This window comes from Rhinopithecus bieti, unplaced genomic scaffold, assembly GCF_001698545.2.
Source record: "Rhinopithecus bieti isolate Rb0 unplaced genomic scaffold, ASM169854v2 scaffold_19722, whole genome shotgun sequence".
NCBI classification, from domain to species: Eukaryota; Metazoa; Chordata; class Mammalia; order Primates; family Cercopithecidae; genus Rhinopithecus; species Rhinopithecus bieti.
Window position 1 is genome coordinate 1,473,045 of NW_016809905.1, and position 22,457 is coordinate 1,495,501.

Sequence of the window (22,457 nt, forward strand, 5' to 3'; positions counted from 1 at the left end):
CCCCAGAATGCCCCTGACCCCTTATGATAGCAGTGCTGCAAACACCAAAGAATGAACTTATAACCAGACTCACAGGCAACACCGTGTCCTGTGCCACGCTTCAATCATGATGAGGATGTGAGAAAGAGTAGGAGAAAGGAGACACAACAAATGTCATTTCCATAACAGAGGGCCCAAGGCCAGCCCACTTGATTCTGTGGTTTCCTTTTCTGCATAACAATGATGAAAGATAGCCTGGGAAAGCTGTTCTTCTCAGGCTTCACCTTTGATACATTTCTACTCACTGAACTAAGAGACTGATTTCATTCTTTAGTGTACCATTGCCTCATAAATCCATAAATAGCACAGGTATTCATTTCCAATAAAGTATCCATATAGATTAGGTATATTCTATTGACAATTTTATTAAAATCCTTCATTTATCTTCCAGATAGTAGATTCTATTAACCAAGTTTCATAAAGAGTTCTGATTCCCAGAGGTAAGAACTGAGCCTGGCTTTCTAGTTACATGTTTACTGGTAACCCCGTCCTTCCCTACAACGCTTAAGCATAAAGACTATACCCTCCCCTGTCTCCAGCCTAATTGTGAGCTCCTGAAGAGCACGGCTGTGTCTTTTAACATCAAGGTTCCATGTGAGAAGAGTTCCTGCAATCTTATAAATGCACAATATGCGTTTGTAAGTGAAGAAATCTATTCTGTGGTGTCTGTTTTAATATTAAGAGATGGCTTGCCAGAAATTACTAAGCAGCTTCATTGTCTAAAATGGAACTAGATTCTGTGGATAGCAAATCCATTGGTGCCACTCACAGGAGGCCTCAAAGAAACCTAACTGCCCCACAAATCTGCGGGAGTATTCATTTTCTTCCCGCACAGAGAGGTAAAATGGAATATTCTTCTGACGCAGATATTTCATGTATCGCACCATCACTCGTGCCATGTTGCCTGCCCTTCGGTATTTTTCCATGCTGTAGGCCATTCCTACTTCACAAGAAGGGTCCATGGTTACCCATGAGACTGGGACTCCCTCTGGGCCGAGCATACAGGCTGCTGGCAGGTCTTCTATGCAGCGCTTGATGAAACGCAGGCTCCTCTCATTCTGCCCTCGCTTCCAGTTGTCATTTACCAGCCCAGAATAAGAGACAGCCAGCTGGGCATACTTAAAGTTGGGAGTTTCACTGTAGAAAACAAAAAGAAAGATAACAACTTTCATCCTCACCCCTGTAATTTCTGGGTGTCATCCCAATCTAGAGATGCCAGGCCCTCTTCTTGTTTAAAGACACCATTGTAAAGTTGCATATTTTGACCTTTGACAATCTTGATTCATCCGAAAGAATGAATTCATCCTCTCTTCTTTCCAAAACTGATTTCTGTGGATTACAAAAATGTACAAGGAATAGCAATTATAAATGATTAGCATATGTTTTTCTACCTTTCAAAGTCATCATCTGGGTGGCCTGTCTCAGCCCAGCTTCCAAACTTGCTTTTACTGGAGGCATTGAGCTTCAGAATATCTTCCGTAACCAAGAGGACTGCTGTCGAATGCTCTACCTTCACTGACTTTGACAATGCAGCTGCTCTTATCCCCTCACCTAAACTTTCCTGAAGGCCTGGGAAGAAAGGCAAGAAAGCAATCTTGTCAGACATGGAGTTCTCTACTTACACTGCTCCCACCTGATTAATACCTCAGTGCTTAGTAGTTCTCAGACTTGAGTTTACGCCACAACCTGCTGGAGTCCTTGTCACACCAGATTGCTCTACCTCTCCCAGCTCCCAGAGTTCCCATGAATTTACATTTCTAATGAGCTCTCAGGTGATGCTAATGCTGTTAGTTGAAGACACAATTTGAGAAGCACTGCTGCTTTCCCATTTCTTCAGACTCCTTACCTTGGATTTGGAGTCTCTGTTTCCAGTTGATGATCTCACAATTTTCCAAAACTTCTTGTGATTTTTGAGGCTCTTTGGAGAACATATGATATACGTTTGTGTATGAATCCATGTCGTCAGTCATCTCCTGTATAGGATGGTGTAAGTTCAGGTCATTCCCTTGAACTATTTCTTCACCTCTCACTGATTGCAATTATCAGAAAAATGAAAATTCAAAAGAAAATTTTAACACTGGCCCATGATGGCTGCAGTTGGGCACATGGATAATAAAACCTAGGCCTATAAGCTACTGCTGACCTCTTACCTGTGTAACCGGAAATATTTAACACTGACAAGTATTGGTTATAAACCTCCTTATCACATACAGAACAAAGACAGGACAAAATCACTCTCCAGCAGGCCTTAAGATGCCTCACCTTTCTCCCTACCCGCTCAACTACACACTTACCTTATTTTATATATGGCATCACCGAGCACCCAACAGAATAAAAAAATGCAACAATTTCTTCTCTTACCACCTGTGCCAAAAGGATACTCCTGTTATATAAACTGTGCCCCCGCATAACCTCCTGTGGGACACGTTCTGGGTTGTACTGAGTCTGTGTTGTTAGAATTAAGTCCTTAAACTTGGCTCTAAATAAATTTAACTGTGATTTCTCTAAGTTTTATTGTCTACTGTTTCACTAGACACCTAGAATCTATAGTGTCCTAGAACCTACAGTGTCCAGGGCTTGAGCAAGATACTTTAGTGAATATAAACATTAAGGAGACATTGCCTTTTCCCAAGGCTACAGGATATCAGCCTATTCAAAGAGTGACACTGGCTTTACACCAAGAAGTCCACAAAATAGAATGACATAACTGAATTTTTAGTAGCTCTCTGGGTAATTAATGTGGTGTTAGACTCATGGGTTTGAAAGAAAGAGACTCGTGGTCCCACTCTGGCTAGCCACAAACTTCATTTGAAGATGAGGATTTGTTTCTCAGGGAAAATATAAACAGTAAGTGTGAGAGTTTTACCAGTGAAAGTATTAACATTATGTTGGAAATTGTACTGTTAAAGAGTAAAAGAGAAAATAGTGTAATTAATTTAAAGAAACCATCAAGAACCTGAGGGTACTTTTATAAATGCAAGTTCCTGAATATGGCCAAAACCAACACTTCAGTGAATTTAAAAGAGTAGATGTTTTAAAAGACCTGATTTTCAAAGAATGACCAAAAATAGCCAAGTAAATATTCAAGGAATTATATAAAAGAACATCCAAGTAAATTAGAAAATAACAAATGGAACAATTTATAAAAATGAAAGCTATAAATAATGAAATGGAGAATAAGACATAGTGCAAAGAATATATATGTCAAAAGCTCATTTTAAATGGCAAAAGAAAGAAGAAAGAGAGAGAGAAACTTCTGGTAAGGCATTTATTAAAAGAAATACAAGAGAAATAGAAAAAAGAAAGAAAATAGACTATAAGCTATGAGAACAGAAACAGAAGAAACAGAGAAAAGAACAAAAGACTTCTAATAGAAGATTACATACTACCCCAGGGCAACATATTTACTGATAAAAGAAATGGATGTTATCCCTCAAAAATAAGCTATCAAAATTAACTTTCAAAAAAATAGAAATCCTCAACAAACTAATAGAAAATATCAAAATTAAATTAAACATCTACCTTTTAAAAGTAGACAAGAGTCACAGCCTCCAGTGCCATCCATGTTGCTACAAAGAACATGAATTTATTCTTTTCTATTGCTGTGTAGGATTCCATAAAAATATATGTACCAAATTTTTTTTTTTATCCAATCTACCTTTGATGAGCACCTGGGTTGATTCCATGTCTTTGCTATTGTGATCAGTGTAGCAATGAACATACAAGTGCATGTGTCATGTTGGTAGGATGATTCATTTTCTTTTCAGTATTTACCCAGTAAAGGCATTGCTGGGTCAGATGGCAACTCTGTTTTAAGTTCTCTAAGAAATTTCCAGACTGCTTTCCACAGTTCAATAATCCTAAGCTGTAATAGAAAATCAAATATCACATGCTGTCACTCATAACTGGGAGGTAAGCATTGACCATACATGGACATAAATGTAGGAACAATGGCACTGTGGACTACTAGAGGGTGGAGGAAAAGGGGCTGAGTTAGAAAACTGCCTATTGGGTACTATGCTCAATACCAGGGTGATGGGATCTGTCAGTACTCCAAGACTCAGTATCATGCATTATTCCTATCAACAAATCTGCACATGTATCCCCTGTATCTAAAAAGAATGTTGAAATTAAAAAATAAAATATAGCCAAAATCAGATTATTTTACATTTAAGTTCTACATAAGTCAAAAACAAACACATGATTTTAATAGTAGACTTTGGTAACAGATGAAAAGATCCTAATGCCAAATCTGGTAAAGACATAACAAAAAGAGAGTTATGACCATATTCCCTTAGGTATGCAGATACAAAAATTATGAATATTCAATAGCATATACAAAAGAATGTGAACATGAGCAGTTGGTTTTAGAAAGGCCAGAATGGCTTTAATTGGAAGATCTTTTAGTGTAATAAATTAAAGGAGAAAAAATTACATGAGTGTATATATTGCCAAATAGAAAAGACAAAAATTAAATAACATAAAATTTACCCTCCACTCTAAATATAAGTTCTATGAAAGTAGGAACAACAGAAAAATGTTCTAAACTTGTAAATACACAATCAAATGTAATTCCAAATATAAGCTTTTATAGCTATTTCATTAAAATCAGGAATGAGACAAGTATAGAAATACTATTATTGTTAGTTGGAATTGTTTTCTTAGGTTGTATATTATGCAATAAGGCAAGAAACTAAAAACCCATACAAATATTGGCAAAGAAGCTGCAAATTACTTTGTTTGTAGATCAGAGTATTACACATTTAGAAAATCCAAGAGACTTTGACAAAAAACAAAACAAATAATGCCCCACACAAACAGGGTTTTAAAGAATAGTGTGACATATTTGGAAATCAAGAATGCAAAAACAAAGCAATAACAAAATAATAATGCTCAGAAATATCACAGGAAAAATAATTTAATAATCTTAACAAATAGTATAAAATACCTAAGGGTAAACTTAGTGGAAAAATCACTTAGTTTTCCACTGGAAAACACTAACATTTTACCAGATAGCATAGAATACAAACTGAAAAAAGTGACAAAAGACCATATTTCCTGATGAAAAAATTTAGTATCACGAAATTATTAATCCTTCCAAAATTGTCAAAAAATGCTCCTCCAATACCAATCACAATTGCAATAGTTATTTGGGGTAGTTGGCGGGGAACTGGAAAAATTAGTTTATGTTCATATAGCTATTAAGTTTATAAGAAACAGGAAAGCAAAAAAAGATTGGTGAAGGGTGATTTGCTTTATTAGATATTAAAATTTATCCAAAAAACAACGGAATAGCATGAGAAAAGACTAGAAAAAAATACAGAAAGATACAAAAATATATAACATATTATACAACAAAACAGATATTTATGTTTCAGTAGGGAATGACTTATTTAATAAATAGTACTAACATAATCAGCCAGCCAGGAAGATTAATATAAAAGAATGTTAATTCATGCTATTCAAAAATATATTCCAAATAGAATGAAGTTTGCAATGTCAAAAGTAAAAATTAACTCACTGCAAGACAAAATAAGAAAATATTTGCATGATCTTGGAGTAGGAAAAATCTTCCTAATTATTAACTTAGAAAACCCAAAACCTCAGAAGTCATACTGAAAAAGATAATATATTTGATTACATGACAATAAAAAATTTCTTATAGTCAATTAATTCTAAATTGGGCAACAAATTTGTAGCATACACCTTTTTTTAGTATCCCTAGTATCTAAAACACTTACAAAATTTTAAGAATGACACAAAACCCCAGTGTAAAAATGGTCAAAGAATATAAACAGGTCAAGAGTAAATACCAAATGACTGGCAAACATGAAAATATAATTTGTTCAATATCACTAGTTAGGGAAATGCAAATTAAATCTACAATAAGATGCCATTTATCACCCACCAGTTTGGGATACATAAAAAGAGGGATAACATTCAGTGCTGGTGAGAATGTGAGGAAACAATTCTTCCACACATTGCTAATAAAAATAAAATTGTGGAATCCTTTGGGAAGGTAATCTGGCATTGCCTGCTTAGAACAAGATAAACTCTAACTTGGAGATATCCCTTTTGGAAATCAATTGTATTGAGAAAAATTTCCAGGATGTAAAGATATGTATATGAAGATGTTTATTGAAGCTTGTTTGTAGTGACAAAGAAGTGTGAACAATTTGAACCCAATAGCATGAGAATGATTGACTAAATACCATTGCATTGACTGTATGAAATGCCATGGTTGTTAAAACAAATACGTTAGTGCTGTATTAATTCACCCAAAGTGATGTCCATATGTTAAAGACAAATTAAAAAGTGATGACAAAAGATCATCAGTGAATAGCCCTCTGTGTGTTAATATGGGCAAGGACACTGATTATACCAAGGGGTAGGAAAGGAGGAGAGGACAGAAGGGGAGGTGAGAGGTTATTAACTTTTTTAAATCATGTGGGATTTTTCTACTTGTATAATCAGCATAGATTTTCTTTGTGATTAAAAACCGGCAATGAAAAAATTAATTTTTTTCTAGATAAATTCTCCTGCATCCCACCCTGAAAAGCTATTATTCAAAACCAGATTGACTTTCAATACTGAAAGAAACATGGTATGCTATGGAATCAGACTAGGTGAATGTATTTCCAAGTAAATTGCAGCATATTTCATTCTTTCCTTTCTTTTTGGTCTTGTATGTGTGGTGTGGAACTTTTATATTTTCATATTTTTGTTCATTGACTCATTTTATAAATCTATCTTTGTTCAAAGCAATGCATATGTGAAGTTATGATTTGATGCTATTGTTGCATTGCTAAAATACATATAATAACTACAAAGTTACTGAAGTAAAAAGAACTATTTGACTTCCCACAGTTATTTAGGTTATTTAGCATATCACACTTTGAAGAAATTGGACCATGGATTAAATAAACTAAACATTAATCTTTGATCCCAAATTGTCAGGAAGCCAGGAGATCAAAAGAACATCCCTAAGGAAGGTGTTAGGCTCAGCCTGGCTCCCATCCCCTTTACCCCTTCGTTCCTCAAGCTAGGGTCACTTTGTCACTTTCTGCATCCCAATCCTGACCCAGTTTGCAAACTAGTGTTGCCCTGGTGTGGCTTATTATTATTTGGAGGCCCAGGGTTTATGCCCACATGAAGCTGGGCTGGCAATGAGGCTTCAGTTCACTAACCAGATGTGTATGAAACACACATACACAAAGGGGAAGTATGTAGGAAAAAAATACACCTAGGTTTGTGTTATTATTTCAGCTCATTTATTCCTTACGTGTCCTCAGCCAATAACAGCTATTTACGGTAAACACTATTTACATTTATGTGCCATGTACTAAGTGTTTGACATACAGTATCTCATTTAAACCTTGTGTAATCCTCTGAAGAAGGTCCTTTTATTTTCCCCATTTTAACAGATAATGAAACTCAGAGAAGGGCCTATGGTTATATAGCGAGTAAAAGTGGCAGAGTCCACTGAACTTGAATTCAGATTGGGCAATGCCTTAACATCAGGAATCCAGCAGTTACACGACTTAATATTTCTCAGTGTCGTTTCCTTATCTCTAAATTGGAGATATTAATGCTCACTTCATAAGATTGTTCTGATGATAACATTCACTAACAAAAGATGTGCATTCACATAGCTGACACACAGTAATTATGAGCCCCTTCCCTGGCTCCTAAGAAGTAACTTTTTAAAAACAAAACAAAACCAAACAAAAAACAACTCACTTTATTGCCCAGGCTTCAGTACAGTGGTGTGATCTTGGCTCACTGCAGCCTCCACCTTCTGGGGCTCAAGCCATCATCCCACTGCAGCCTCCTGAGTAGCTAGGAGTATAAACATGCACCACCATGCCCTGCTAATTTTGTTTATTTTCTGTAGAGATGAGGTCTCACTATGCTGCACAGGCTGGTCTCAAACTCCTGGGCTTAAGCGATACTCTTGTCTTGGACTCCCCAAGTGCTGGGATTACAGGTAGAAGACACAATGCCTGGCCCTGAGAGGTAATTTTACTGGTAGACTTCTGCTTTGGTTTTTGTTTCTAAGTCACTGTTCTGACATCTCAGACACCCAACTTTCCCTGTAAATTGGCCTGTTTTCAGCCCCTGCAGGTGACCCCTGCCACCTCAAAGGGCCCTTAATCTGTGAATGTCAGCCTTCCCCTTTTCCTCACCTCCACCCTCCACCCCCTTTCCCAGAAGAGTCCTAGGCTTTACAGAAAGGGTGGGAACGCGTGGCACTCATGCAAGGTGCCAAGTACTGAAGGAGTGTTTTAAAATACTCACTTTTCCTTTCACCCTATAAAAGCAGCCCTGGTGTCTGAACTGGTCAGTTCCTCAGGCCCTTTTGACCTGCCTGGCTCCACCAGTTCCTGTCTGTGTGCCTACCTGTTTTTGAGGCCGGATAATAACCATCTGGTACTCGGGCCAGGAGTCCACCAACACCTCCATGTTGAAGGGGTTCCCGTGATTGATGTGATACACAGAGCCGTACACCTGAAGGAGGGAATGAAAGGGAATAGGAGAGGTAGAGATCCCCAGAGATGGGGATCTGGATGTGAAGAGGAAGAGAAAAATGGAGTTTAAGAGAAGGTACTGGGACCACATCAATGATGGTGAGATGAGCAGCGTCTCCAGGACCATACTGATGGACGTGAAGACACCAGCAAGCAGGCAGAACTCATAGGTAGGTGTCCCTGTGATACCAAAGAGCTACTGTGCACTAGCTGGGCACTTGGCAATGCTCTTAGCACTTATATTGTATAGATTTATTCAGTGCCCACAGCAACTTTAAGAGGTAGATGCTAATCGTATTCCTAGTTCATTGAAGAAAAGACCAAACATAAAGTCAGAGAAAGGGAAAGAAACGCCCACAAAGCCGTACGACTAGAAAATGGCACACTTGGAATGCATATCCATTCGGACTGGCTCCAAACCATGTTCGTAGCAACCATTCTCCACCGCCTCTCCAAATGAGCGACAAAACCTGCTGAGCAGGCCTAGCTGCCTCTTCCCGAAGAGAAGCAGCAGCTCTTGATATGCCTCTTGCGCCCCCAACCCCATCCTGTTTCCCAGCTCGAACCCTTTGCCAAAAGTCAGGAAGGACTAGAATCACAAGCTTGCTATTTTCTCATTCTCAACACCCCTGCTCCCACACCCTGACCTCCCACGGTTCCCTCACCTTCAGGGACTCAGGGATGCTCCTGGCCAAGGATTTGTATAGGGCCAGTAGCTTATGGGAGTTATTCAGTAGGATCATTCTGTGGGATGCTTCAGACCTTGAGACCTTCAAGAAGAAACTCTGAAAAGATAAGAAGTGAATGGAACATGTTAAGGAACCAAATGAATTTAAAATGCACTTTATACAACTCCATTCAAGTAACACTCATGATGTAGGTACTGTTAGTATCATCTTCATTCTGAACACACCAAAGCTCAGAGAGACTAAGTAAATTTCTGAAGTTCTTACAGAGATAAATGCCAAAGTCAGATTTTGAAACCATATATGAATGGCTCTGAAACCCATGCCCTTCCTCCCTGGTGGAATGAATTAAAAGTGAATATTAAGAGTTCTGTGAGCTTCCCAAATGCCTGTAGCAGACACTCCACCACCGCCATCACAAATTTTTTTCCGTATTTTGGTCATCAGATGCCTGAGAATTCTTCTTTCATCCGGAATAGAAAATATCAGCCCTCTAAGAACAAGTATGACTAAAAAACTTAGAGCAGGAGTTGGCACAGATTTTCTTTAGTTTCTCAGGGCCAAATATTTCAGACCTATGGCCATTTTGGAACTTGTCCCAGTTTCATTACAAAAATTTTAAAAAGATAAAAAAATTTTGACACGTATCTGTAAACTTCTGTTGAAAGGTCATTCAGAATTCTCAGAAATGTGCCAGTAATTTAACAATAACTTGGAGAAGGTTATCATCACAACTCATAGGTTCAAAGCTTAGGCTGCTTTCAAATTTTAGTTCTATCTCCTACTTCTGTGGTAAGTTGCTTAACCAATCAGAACCTCAAAGTGTTTTCTCGCCACTTTGGAACTGGAAATTAGAATGCATGTTTTCCAGAGGAACTAGATTACACAGTGCAATACATATAAAATGCATAGCATTATACCTGGAATAAAGTAAGAACAATATTTAACATGTTGGTTTTTTTAATTGACTTTATATTAATCAACATGTCACATAGAGATTCAGCAATTATATCAAATAATATAATAATTAGAAATGTAAAGAACTTATGACAAGCTTAATTAATGTAATTAATGGATCAGATATTTGAAACAATCATTTGCAAATTAGTTAATACAGATGTTGGAAATTTTTTATCCATGAAGGTTAAATAGTTAACAAATGTGTGTTGAGTAATAGGCAAGGTGGAACATATTTTGCCTTGTCTGGGGTCAAAGGTCTCAAAGTTAAACTATGTTCTGTAGCTAGGTGAAGCAATGTTTAAACAAAGGCATCCTTTTGCAAGATCTCAGAATTTCAGAATGTTTGAATACTCAAGGAACTTTTAGTAAATAAAACTGGATCTCTGGCATAAGCCTATCCCCTGTCTGACTCTGCTATTCTTGTAGCTGTCAAAAAACACTGGTGTTTTTTTCCATCTCCAAGTGATTTATCTGCTCTGTTTCTCACCTGACTTAACTAAAATTGCCCATACCTGTGTGTTTCACTATTGTCTTCTCCTTTGAGCTTTTGGTCAAGATTTTAAAGTTTTAATTCAAGATCTGCCATGCTATATCACTCCCCGCAAAAAAACTTGTGTTCCGTTTGCCCCGGGAACACTATAGCCTGGGCTGATACATGAGAACAATCCCCACACCTATCAGCTGCCACATCTTTGTCCAAAACACCTCTCCTATCCATTCCCTGCTCCATCCCCTTGCAATGACCTTAGTTGAGGGCCTCTTCCACCTCATACTTAATATTGCTCTTAGACCCCACCCTGGCCTCAGCTTCTAACATCTACCCAAACAAAAATGTTCTCTACCTGTATTCCTACCATTAACATTTCTTTTCTAAATCAGGAAGCTGCTAAAACCTGGAGAGACCCCTCCCCACCTTCTTTAAAAAATTTTTGTAAAGTATACATAACAAAGAACTTAACCATTTAACCATTTTTAAGCATAGAATGCAGCAGCATTATGTACATTCAAAATGCTTATCCATTATCCATTTCCAGAACGTTTTTGTCATCCTAAATGGCAACTATACCCATTAAACCACAATTACTCATTCCCTGTCTCCCTAGTCCCTGGCTCCTATATATCCTATGATATTGGTCCATCTGGGTCTGGCTTATTTCACTTAGCATAATGTTTTCAAGGTTCACCTATGTTGTATTATGTATCAGAATTTCATTCCTTAACTAAAATAATTTTTCATAATATATGGAAAATAAGTTTAAAGTCCACTAAAGAGAAATTATAAATTTGTGAATGACAGTTAGTAAATATGAGTAGCAAACAGTCAGTGGTCACTGTGAAGACTATAAAAAAGCAATTATAACGAATAATGGGTAAAAAAATAAAAATATATAACTTTTACATATGTACCCAAATTATGTTTGCACATGGACAAGGACTTGAAGGGAATAAACAAACATGAAAATTGTTTTTGGGTGACGAAAGTATGTGTGATTTATTTCTTATTTAAGAATTTCATTTTGTACCATTGACATGTTTTTATTTTAGGCTAGATTGAAAAAAACATGGAAGGCACTTGAACCATAGTTAAAGATGAGAATTATAGAAACAGAATAAACGCTATGTATTTTTGTCTTTTTTCCCCACGGTCCCATCAGCTATCAAGTTTCTTTTTTCGTAGGGAGAAGGAAAAAGCTCCCCAGGTCCCACGATTCTGTACGTGCCTCATCCTGTCACCCACAGCGGTCAACAACAAGTGCAAGGCAGATTATTCCAAAGAGAATAGCAGTTGACATCCCATAGTGCCAAAACTGTTTTTAGTCAAAAGGGACTTTTCTGAGAGCTCTCATTTTCAAATGTACTTGGCATTGTTTAAATGCATTGGCATTGCCGTTCATTTGGAATGTTCCACTCTAAGTTATCTTTAGTAACATTTTGCCATTTCTGTTAAGACTTAACTGCCTCCCAGTCCTAATGTATAAGCCAGAAGGAACTCAGTTTTCCAGAAATTAAGGATCCAATTTTTACCTAAAATATTGGCTTTACTCTTTGGTTCTCTTGATAAGCCAATGAATTTTTTCCTACCTAGGTGCACAAAAAAAAAAAAAAAAAAAAAAAAAAAAAAAAAAAAAAAAAAAAAAAAAAAAAAAAAAAAGAAAAGAAAATAAAAGAAAAGAAAGAAAGAAACAAAGGGGTAGAACACAAATATCCCTGTGAATTTTCAAAAGCCACATTTTATAACTCCTGCAACGTTACTGCTTACTACCAGTTCCTTTCTGACCCAGTGAGATGTAAGAGGCCTCTAACTGGATCCAAGTCAATCAATTCCAAGATCAAATCTGTTCCTAGACCCAGTCTATTTCCTGTAATGACTCCAAACACAGTTTGGATCAGAAATTTGCTCCAAGCAACTCAAAGAGCTCAAAACACAAATGTGTGAACCTCCAAACTGCGAGAGGGAGTATACATATTATCCTCAGCCTCTCTGAGAGATCAGTGGATGCAACTGGATCCTGCAGGTACCTTCTGTGTTCACTTAGTGCTCCTGGGGATACTAGAAGCTCCACTTCAGATCCTGCTTCTGACACCATCTGATAAAAACTTCAGCTGACTTAAGTTTAAAGGAGTTTAATTAAACAATAAACAATCTGTGAATCCGGTAGCCTTCAGAATCACAACAGATTCACAGAGGCTCCGGGGGTGCCTTGTGGTCAAAACGAATTTATAGACAAAAAAAGGTAAAGTGAAGTACAAGAACCAGAAATGAGGTACAGAAACAGTGAGATTAGTTACAACTGGGGATTTGCCTTATTTGAACACAGTTTGAACATTCAGCAGTCTATGAGTGATTGAAGTATGGCTGCTGGGATTGGCCAACACTCAAGTATTGTTACAGGTGCACACTACTAAATAAGGTTTTCAATCTTGTCTGACTATTAAAGTAGGTAAGTTTACCCACAGGACTCAAATGTAGAAGTACAGAGTCCTTCTCAGGCCATAATTAGTTTGTTTTAACACTCTGTGGCAAACTTTATGAAAGATTATCGTATACATGGCTAATTTCTAATCCGCCTCCCAATCTTTTTTTTTTTTTTTTTTTTTTTTTTTTTTTTTGAGACGGGGATCTCTCCTCTGTCGCCCAGGCCTGAGTGCAGGGTGGCCGGATGCTCAGCCTCACTGCAAGCTCCGCTCTCCTGGGGTTTACGGCCATTCTCCTGCCTCAGCCTCCCGAGCTAGCTGGGACTACAGCGCCCGCCACCTCGCCCGGCGCTAGTTTTTTTTTTTGTATTTTTTTCAGGGTAGAGACGGGAGGTTTCACCATGTTAGCAGGGAATGGTTCTCGACTCTCCTGACCTCGTGGATCCGGCCCCCGTCTCGTGCCTCCCCAAAGCTGCTGCGGCTTACAGGGGCTTGAGCACTGCCCGCCCGGCCAATCCCCTCCTAAATTGGGTTTTGCTGCTACTATTCTACTGAAACACTTTTTAATGCCATCAGTGATCTCTGTGTTATTAAATCCAATGGTCAATTATTGCTTCTCGTCTTAATAGATCATCCTTTAATGAACTTCTTTCACTTGGTTTCCAAGACAACACACTCTCTTGGTTTTCCTTTAACTTTACTAAAGGTTACTTCTTCTCAGTCTCCTCGGTGGACCCTTATTTTCTCCCCAATTTCTTAATTTTGGATCACTTCAAAGTTCCTGGTGATCTCATCTGGTCCCATGGCTTTAAAATAAATGTACCTGCCAATGACTAATACATTTAAATTATTACTCAAACTTTTTTTCAAACTCAAGACATATGTATCTAATGGCCTGTTTGACATTTCTTGGATTCCATCCAATAGCCATCTCAGACTCATTATGTCTCAGATCGAACTCCTTATCCACCCTCTTCACCCAGCCTACTTCACCTGTAGTCTTTCTCAACTTAGTTGATGGCAACTCCATTTTTTCCCCTGTTCAAATAAAACTTCTTGGAGTTATTCTTAAGTATCTTTTCCCCTCCCACTGTACATCCAATTCATTATGACATCCTGCTAATTCTGGTTGGGAGAAAATTCTTCATGACCTCTCACATTTCTGTATGTCTTATGAGCAGAGACATCGATAGCCTTCACTCCTGACTATCTTTTCAAGGATGTTTGTAAAGACAACATCTTGGAAGCTAGATATATTGCTTTCTTCTGAAGCAGAGGGCAGGTCTGCTTACTGATCAGTATAAGAAAGATAATGTCTCCCTCTGGAGCAAAGTTCAGACAGGTTTGCTTGCAGTTCATTATAAAACATCCAGGTTCCCTAAATTCAGGGCTGCTTGGCCGCAACACACATCTGTTGCATTTGCAACATTCAACTGCCTTTCTGTATTTCCTCTGTAGGACTTGTGGAGCAAGGATGACTGACACAAACACAAAAATCATTCTCTCTGTTGAGTGAGTCATAAAACCCTGTCTTTGACCTAAGAAGCTTGTGTCATCTGCCAGCATTCATGAAACTTTGCCCCAAGTAGGGTTAACTTTTATATGCTTCACAGTTCTTAGCAGTCTTTTCTGGATGGAGAATGTCTTTAGTCTTCCATCAGTAACAAACCTGGATGCCCCTTTTAAAACAAAAGCCAGATTTTATCATTCCTTTGTGCAACTCCTGCAGTAACTCCCAATCTCATTTACAGAAAGAGATACAAATTGCTTATAACAGTTCTCTAAGTTAGAGTCCAGTCACCTCCCTGATATCTGTCCAGTCAGGTCCTAGACCTCACTCTTTTGGCTTCTCTGCTTCAGGCACTTGGCTGTCCTTCTTCTTCTGCCTGCATTATTTTCTCACTAGACGTATAGAAGACTCTGTTACCTTTTTTAAGTCTTCACCTAAAAGCCACCTGCTCAATAAGGCCTCCTTTGGCCATCCTATTAAAAATTACAGCTCCTCCCCTAGTCACTCTGCAATGCTTCTGTGCCCCATTGTTATTCTCTGCCTCTATTTGTTTTTTTGAAGGGTCTTGCTCTTTCACCAGTGCAGTGGCTGGATCAAGACTCACTGCAGCCTTGACCTTTCAGGCTCAAGCAATCCTCCAACCTCAGTCTCTTGCATAGCTGGGACTACAGGTATGAATCCCTGTGCTTGGCTAATTTTTTATTTTTATTTTATAGAGATGGGGGAGGGGGTCTTTGTTTCCCAGGTTCATCTCAAACTCTGGTTACAATTTTATAAACTTCTGCGTCAAACTCTGATACCTCAAAATACCTAGCAGAGACAAATATAAAACCCAGACAAAAATGTATGCTGACAATTATGACATTTCTATTTTTATTTTACAAGACTTTTAATACTAGCTTGCTAAAGATTTACTTAACATGAACATGAAAAATACTTTGGACTTATTTACTTTATCTATGAGCATTCTTTTATTTATAAGCCAATTGGATAGTCACAACATTTAACGTAATACAAATGCCTACATATAAACACATCTAGATATACATACACAAAAAGATCCAATAGCGTTTACCTTGGAAGTCTAGCTATTGAAATACAAACTCACCAGTCTGCAAACTTCACATGGCTGAACTTTGTTAGCCTTGATCAATAATCCAGTGAATGCTGTGAACCAAAATTTTCGGCAAAACACTTTCCGTGGCAGTTTAATTTTTAAAGTCCAAACCTCTCCAGACTCCAAAGAACACTGGGATCAAACAGCACCACAGGAGAACATCACATATTACCTTGGCCCAACAGCAGCACAAAAGCCTGGATACATGGAAATCCAACCCACTTTCCCATTCAAGAGCAAATACCAGATTCCAAACTATACTGGGGTCAAACAGTGTTATAAAAGAGTGTCAATTTATTAAATTCTAATTTCCCATGACTACATCAGATACATGCAAACAGTCACTAAAACAATCCAACTGCTGCAGGATCAAACAAGCCCCAAAAGTCTACAAACTGAACGAGTTGGGGTGATTCCTCTCTCCATTGGTTGGGTTCAATCAATCTGCAAATCAAAATTCCTTCAGAATTTCTCCAGTGGAGAGGAACTCATCCCACTGTCTGGTAACCACAAAAGACACTCAACTGCCTGGACACACACAATGACAAACAAGCCCCCAAGGGTGTCCATACTGGAACAATCAGGGTACTTCCCTCTTTTCATCAGTAGGGCTTATTCAATCTGCAAGTGGAAATTCCTTTAAAAATTTCCCAAACTGAGAGGAGCAGATCCTTCTGTCTGGGCCCACAAAAGACAGTCACCTATCTGGATGCAGATGTCAAATTTCAAAAGCAGTTCTTCCAAGGTAATCAAGAACATGATTGAGGCCAGCTGTGGCTGGCCCCAGAGAGAGGGAACTCATCTCCAGTCAAAATTGGGTAAGCAGCTGCTTAGGAGGGCTTTGGGACTCCAGACTCATGGCTGCCAATCCAAAGCGTTCCGGGTCGGGGAACAAAAATCCATTACTAAATGCCAGGGGTGTGGTCTAGGTCCTGCTCTTCACTGCACAGAAAACCAATCAATGTCACCAATTATTGCCAAGGAAGAAGGCTGAATTGGATGCTGTAGCAGAGGAGATGCAAGCTCAGTCTCAAATCCATCTGCCTGACCAACTAAATTATGAGTTTACATACCAGGGAAGAAATGTAACAATGTGTAGGAAAACAGGAACTCAGGAGACCTAAGGAAGCAATCATGATTTATGAAAAGCCTGGTGTCCATTGTCTGGATGGGCTCATCTGGCGAGTTTCAGTTCTTTGATACTTTTTGAGGTACCTAGGGGTCCTTTACTAAGAATGAAATTCATATAAAACAAATGAAAGTTTCAAGCTTTAAGACCAGAGGGCCAATTTCTATGTTTACACAAAAATCTATCTATGGGACTACAAAGGAGGTTTCAATTCCAGTGCCAGTGCTAGCTGCAATCTGCCTCACGTCTGCCTGTGTTTCTGACAAACTCTGTATCAAGACTTTGGCCAGGACAATAGCTTCCTCTCCCATCTGTGGGTTCCTCTCCCATCTGTAGGGTTTGCTGAGCTTGCTGAGCTTCTTCGACCACTTCAGTTCCCAAGGAGGCTTCTTTGCATCAGCCTTTCAGACCAGCTCTGGAGTGTCTCCCAAAGTCAGCCTGTGCTTATGGGATGCAATGGGGTAAGGCTGGAACTAGGCCCCTATGCTTTCCTCCCAGAAACACATGCTATCTGACAGAGTGGTTACTCTGCAGCACTCCAGCAGGGGATTCTCCAAGTCCACTTCTCTGATGTATCTAGTCTGTGGTTCAAAATCGTGGTCTCAGGCTCTACACTGGCCCCACCCTACCCCAGTCCTAGGCCAGCTTCAGGCTTCAGGCTGGTTTTTGTGACCCAGGATCCAATAAGCTCAGGGCCCAGCTGTGCTCTAGCAAGCCCAGTGTACAGGCTGGGTTCAGTAGATCCTGATGTGTCCGGAATTGACGGGCTCTTGGTCTCAATGACTTCAAGAATGAAGCCGCGGACTCTCACGGTGAGCGTTACAGTTCTTAAAGACGGTGTGTCTGGAGTTTGTTCCTTCAGACGTTCAGATGTGTCTGGAGTTTCTTCCTTCTGGTGGGTTCGTGGTCTCGCTGTCAGGAGTGAAGCTGCAGACCTTCATGGTGATTGTTACAGCTCTTAAAGGCAGCGCTTCTGGAGTTGTTTGCTCTCCCCCGTGGGTTAGTGGTCTCGCTGGCTTCAGAAGTGAATAGCTGGCTTCAGGAGTGAATCCCTGGCTTCAGGAGTGAACCCACAGACCTTCGCAGTGAGTGCTACAGCTCATAAAGGCAGCTTGGACCCAAATAGTGAGCAGCAGTAAGATTTATTGCAAAGAACAAAACAACAAAGTTCCCATACTGTGTAAGGGGACCCTAATGGGTTGCCTCTGGCTGGCTCATGCAGTCTGCTTTTATTCCCTTATCTGGCCCCACCCACATCCTGCTGATTGCTCCATTTTACAGAGAGCTGATTGGTCCGCTTTACAGAGAACTTATTGGTCCGTTTTGACAGAGTGCTGATTGGTGCAGTTACAATCCTTGAGCTAGATACAAAAGTTTTCCAAGTACCCACTAGGTTAGCTAGATACACAGTGCTGATTGGTGCACATACAATCCTCCAGTTAGATATAAAAGTTCTCCAAGTCCCCATCCAGTTCAGGAGCCCAGCTGGCTTCACCCAGTGGATCGTGCACCCGGGCTGCAGGCAGACCTGCCTGCCGGTCCCAAGCCGGGCCTGCACTCCTCAGCCCTTGGGCTGTCGATGGGACCGGGCGCCATGGAGCAGGGGGCGGCACCCGTCCAGGAGGCTGAGGCTGCTCTGGAGCCCACCACAGGGCCGGGAGCTCAGACATTGGGGGCTGCAGGTCCCAAGCCCTGCCCCGCGGGGAGGCAGCTAAGGCCCCGCGAGAATTTGAGTGCAGGGCGGGCTGGTGGGCACTGCTGGGGGACCCCGGGCAACCTCTGCAGCTGCTGGCCTGGGTGCTAAGCCCCTCACTGCCCTGGGCCAGCAGCGCTGGCTGGCCACACCGTGTGCGGGGCCCACCGAGCCCCAGCTCGGCCCGTAGGAACTCACGCTGGCCCGGGAGCACAGCCCCGGTTCCCACCCACCCCTCTCCTTCCACACCTCCCCACAAGCAGAGGGAGGAGGCTCTGGCCTCAGTCAGCCCAGAGAGGGGCTCCCACGGTGCTGTGGCGGGCTGAAGGGCTCCTCAAGTGCCGCCAGAGTGGACGCCGAGGCGGGAGGCTGAGGAGGCGCTGTGAGTGAGGGCTGTTAGCACATTGTCACCTCTCACTGATGCTAGGCTGGACATCATGGACCAAGGCTCTAGGTAAGCCTCCATCTACCAAGATCCTAGGTCCATTTCTCCATATTCAGGCTCTAATCCTGCACCAGTACCAGGCCAGTCCCCATGGACTCAGATTCCATGTTTATCCCAGTAGACGCAGACACTAGGCCCATTCCAGAACCTAGCAAGTGCCTGCAGACAGAGGCTCAATGCCCACATCAGAGCCATGTCAGTCCCTGTGGACCCACACTTCAGTCCAGCCCCTATAGGTACAGGCTCTATGCCTGCCTTGTAGACATGGGCTTTATGTTCATGCCCGCATACCCAGTGAAAATATCCACCCCAGTGGATCCAGGATTTAGGCCCAACTCTACAGATCCAGGAACCAGGCCTACCACTTGCTGACACGAGCACCAGGCTAGGCTGCCTGAAGACTTCAGCAACAAGTTCACCTGCAGACCACAACAGAAACCCTGCCAAGAATTGCTGGATGACTGGGAAAGGGTTTTTCCAGACAAAGCCAGTATACAAAGACTAGAATAACTTTCCTGTTTATCAAATGTACAGATACCCTGAATAGATCTTTCTCTCTCTCTGTTTTTTTTTTTTTCTTTTACTAGTTTATAATATTCTTGAAAACTCTATCACACCCATAAACCACCACAGGTAAGAGGATGAGAGAGATAGAGAATGAATGCTACAGCATGTGGACAGAGTGGGGAATCCAGGGATTCCCTAGGGTAGTGTGGAATGGAGGCAGGGACTGTGAATAGGAGGCTGTGGCTTGGATCCTTATTGCTGGATGGGGGTTGCATAGCAGAGGAGAGATGGACTCAAGTTGAACTAGGAAATAGGGAACATCTCACACCAAAGGCAATGGCAGTTGGGGGCCAGGGGGATTACAGTACATTTTCTACACAGACTACAGAGGTGAGTGAGAGCTTCAGAGACTTGCACTCCTTCACAGGAAGAAATGGGTTAGAGGTTTTTGACTTAAAAGCTCCCGAATTGGTATCTGACCCAATTTCCTAAAATGGCAGCTCACCATTCAGGCAGAGGTACTGAAAAGAAAAGTATAGCAAGAATATCTGGTTTGGAGATCAAGTAAGGGATAAGGGGAGACAGTGGTGCTCTCTAAGTCTGACTCAGAAAAGCAAGGATTGAAAGAGGGTCTTGGGTGAAATGGTGGCCAACACTTTGGGAGAAGACATTGCACCAGAAGCTGTAGGCATTCCTGAGGGCTCCGGGACACGGAAGTTCACATTAGGCGGGAAAAGAACCAAGAACAATAAATTAGGACTTCATGTTGCTGTCACCTGGCATAATATAAATCAGGTAATTTTTCTCCTTTTAAAATATAAGGCAACTTGTCAACACGTAATTTAAAAACTGGTTTTCAGTCACATTTCATCAGATCACTAGAGAATTCCTGGCTAAAGAGCAGTGGGTACTAAACAAAACTCAACATCTGAAGAACCATCAGCTCACATTGCCCAGAGACAAGTGGAAAGGAAAGGGCTTATCTGATCCAATACTTTTTTTTTTTAAAAAAAAAAGCCCAATTCTGCATCTTTAACAGAAGAGTGGTGTAAAAATTTATAACAAAGCATAATCTAAGTTTACAGTCACAGAAAAGTGTTAAATTCTAGCTAACTTATCATCACTTGGGAATGAGACCATTGGTCATGGCATGGATGAAGGGGTGCCCTAAGAATAAACACGGGGCAAGAGGGGCTGTTTCCAAAGTAGGCTCATCTCCAGTTCTTAGAACCATGCTCAGTAGGAAAAGGAAGCACTCAAGGAACTTAAAGCTTTGTGGAATATTTTCCTCCGCTTTCTTCTTTAAACTGAGGGGCTGCACTTGAAGGTACTTGTGGAGTCACTCATACTCAATGCTATTCAAACCCAAACTACATTCACACAGACACATGACATTAAAATTTATACTGTAGAACAATATTCTTAGCCAGTGTAGAGAAAACAAGTGCATTTTAACTTTTTTCTTTTTGTGTGTGTTTTCCAAACTCCAAAGTGATCCATCATTCCTTACCTACCTAATTCCTTGAGTGAGGTATTTTTTGTTTGTTTTGCTCTTTGTTTGTTTGTTTAAATAAGGGCAGCAGATAAGTTAGGAGAGAGGCAACAGTGAGAAAGGGATCTTGGTTATGCTGAATGGTCACTGTGCTTATCTAGATTTGGAAAAGGGAGTCTGGAATCAGGATGTCAATACAAAGACAGATTTTAGTGCAAGAAAAAAACTTGGAAGGAAATTAGAAGTGCTAGTCCAGTGAAAACATGAATGATGAAAGAGCCAAATGGCCTTATTACTGTTTGCAGAAATACCAATAAAACATCAACACAACCTGGGGTAGTGGCTCACGTGTGCGCCCTGGAAAGGAAGTGAAGTTCACTCTGCAGCGCTCATGGTAAGCGTTTGAGCTCTGGGCTCCGCAAGCATGGAGCAGCTCAGCCCACTCGCCCCGCCACAAGGGGATGGGTGAGAAGGATGAGAAAAGGCTTCCCCAGGTCTAGGCAGTGGGAAGAGGAGGAGGCTGTTCCAGGTCCCAGAATTCACCCAGGGAAGCTCTTTGTGGTGTGTGGACACCCCCTCCCCAGCCGGCTGCCGCTATCTCCCCACCGCCATCATGAATAGACATTTCTCAAAAGAAGACATAAAAATAACTAATGGGTTTTTTTTGTTGTTGTTGTTAATGCTCAACAGTACTCATTATCAAGCAAAAGCAATTAAAATCACAATATCACCTCACACCTTTTAGAATTGCTATTATCAAGAAGATGAAAGATAACTGTTGGAGAGGATGTGAGGAAATGAGAATTCTTGTGCACTGTTGGTGGGAATGTAAACTAGTGCAGCCTTATGCAAAACAATACAGAGGTTCCTCAAAAAGTTAAAAATAGAGCTATCATATGATCCAGCAATCCCTACTGCATACATGTTTAAAGGAAATGAAATCAGTACAGGCACACCTCATTTTATTGCACTTCACTTTATCGTACTTCACAGGTACTGTAGTTTTACAAATATAAAAGGTTTGTGTCAACCCTGAATGAAGCAAGTCTACTGGCACCATTTTTCCAACAAATGTGCTCCCTTCCTGTCTGTGTTACCATTTGGTCATTCCCACAATATTCAGACTTTTTCTGTATTATTGTGTCTGTTAAGGTGATCTGTGATCAGTGATTTTTGATGGTGCTATTTTAGCTGTTCTGGAGCACCACAAATTGCACCCATACAAGACAGCAAACTTAATTGATAACTGTTGTGTGTTCTGACTGTATCACTGACTGAGCGTTCCCAGTCTCTCTCCCTCTCCTCCAGCCTCCTATTCCCTGAGACACAACATTTAAATTATGCCAATTATAAACCATACAATGATCTATAAGTATGCATGTGAAGGGAAGAGTCATGAGTCTTACATTTTAAGCAAAAAGTGAAAAATGATTAA

The 22,457-nt window shown here is 40.5% G+C and overlaps 1 protein-coding gene across 1 annotated transcript; it reads right to left on the reverse strand.

Moving 5' to 3' along the window:
- Nucleotides 1-386: 386 nt before the first annotated feature.
- Nucleotides 387-15,916, reverse strand: LOC108541347 (glycine N-acyltransferase-like protein 1). Its single transcript, XM_017890848.1, has 6 exons — nt 15,748-15,916; nt 9,233-9,352; nt 8,440-8,547; nt 1,886-2,012; nt 1,431-1,608; nt 387-1,176 (listed from the first exon to the last, which is right to left on the reverse strand). Exons 2-6 carry the CDS (start codon nt 9,308-9,310, stop codon nt 759-761), a joined length of 909 nt encoding a protein of 302 aa, XP_017746337.1. The 5' UTR covers nt 9,311-9,352; nt 15,748-15,916; the 3' UTR covers nt 387-758.
- Between the last annotated feature and the right edge of the window lie 6,541 nt (nt 15,917-22,457).

Coding starts and splice junctions, on each gene's coding strand:
- LOC108541347 (XM_017890848.1), bottom strand. CDS start 9,310: ATGATCCTACTGAATAACTCCCATAAGCTACTGGCCCTATACAAATCC. Junction 8,548..9,232: donor GCATCCCTGAGTCCCTGAAG/GTGAGGGAACCG, acceptor TCCCTCCTTCAG/GTGTACGGCTCTGTGTATCA. Junction 2,013..8,439: donor TTATCCGGCCTCAAAAACAG/GTAGGCACACAG, acceptor CATCCTATACAG/GAGATGACTGACGACATGGA.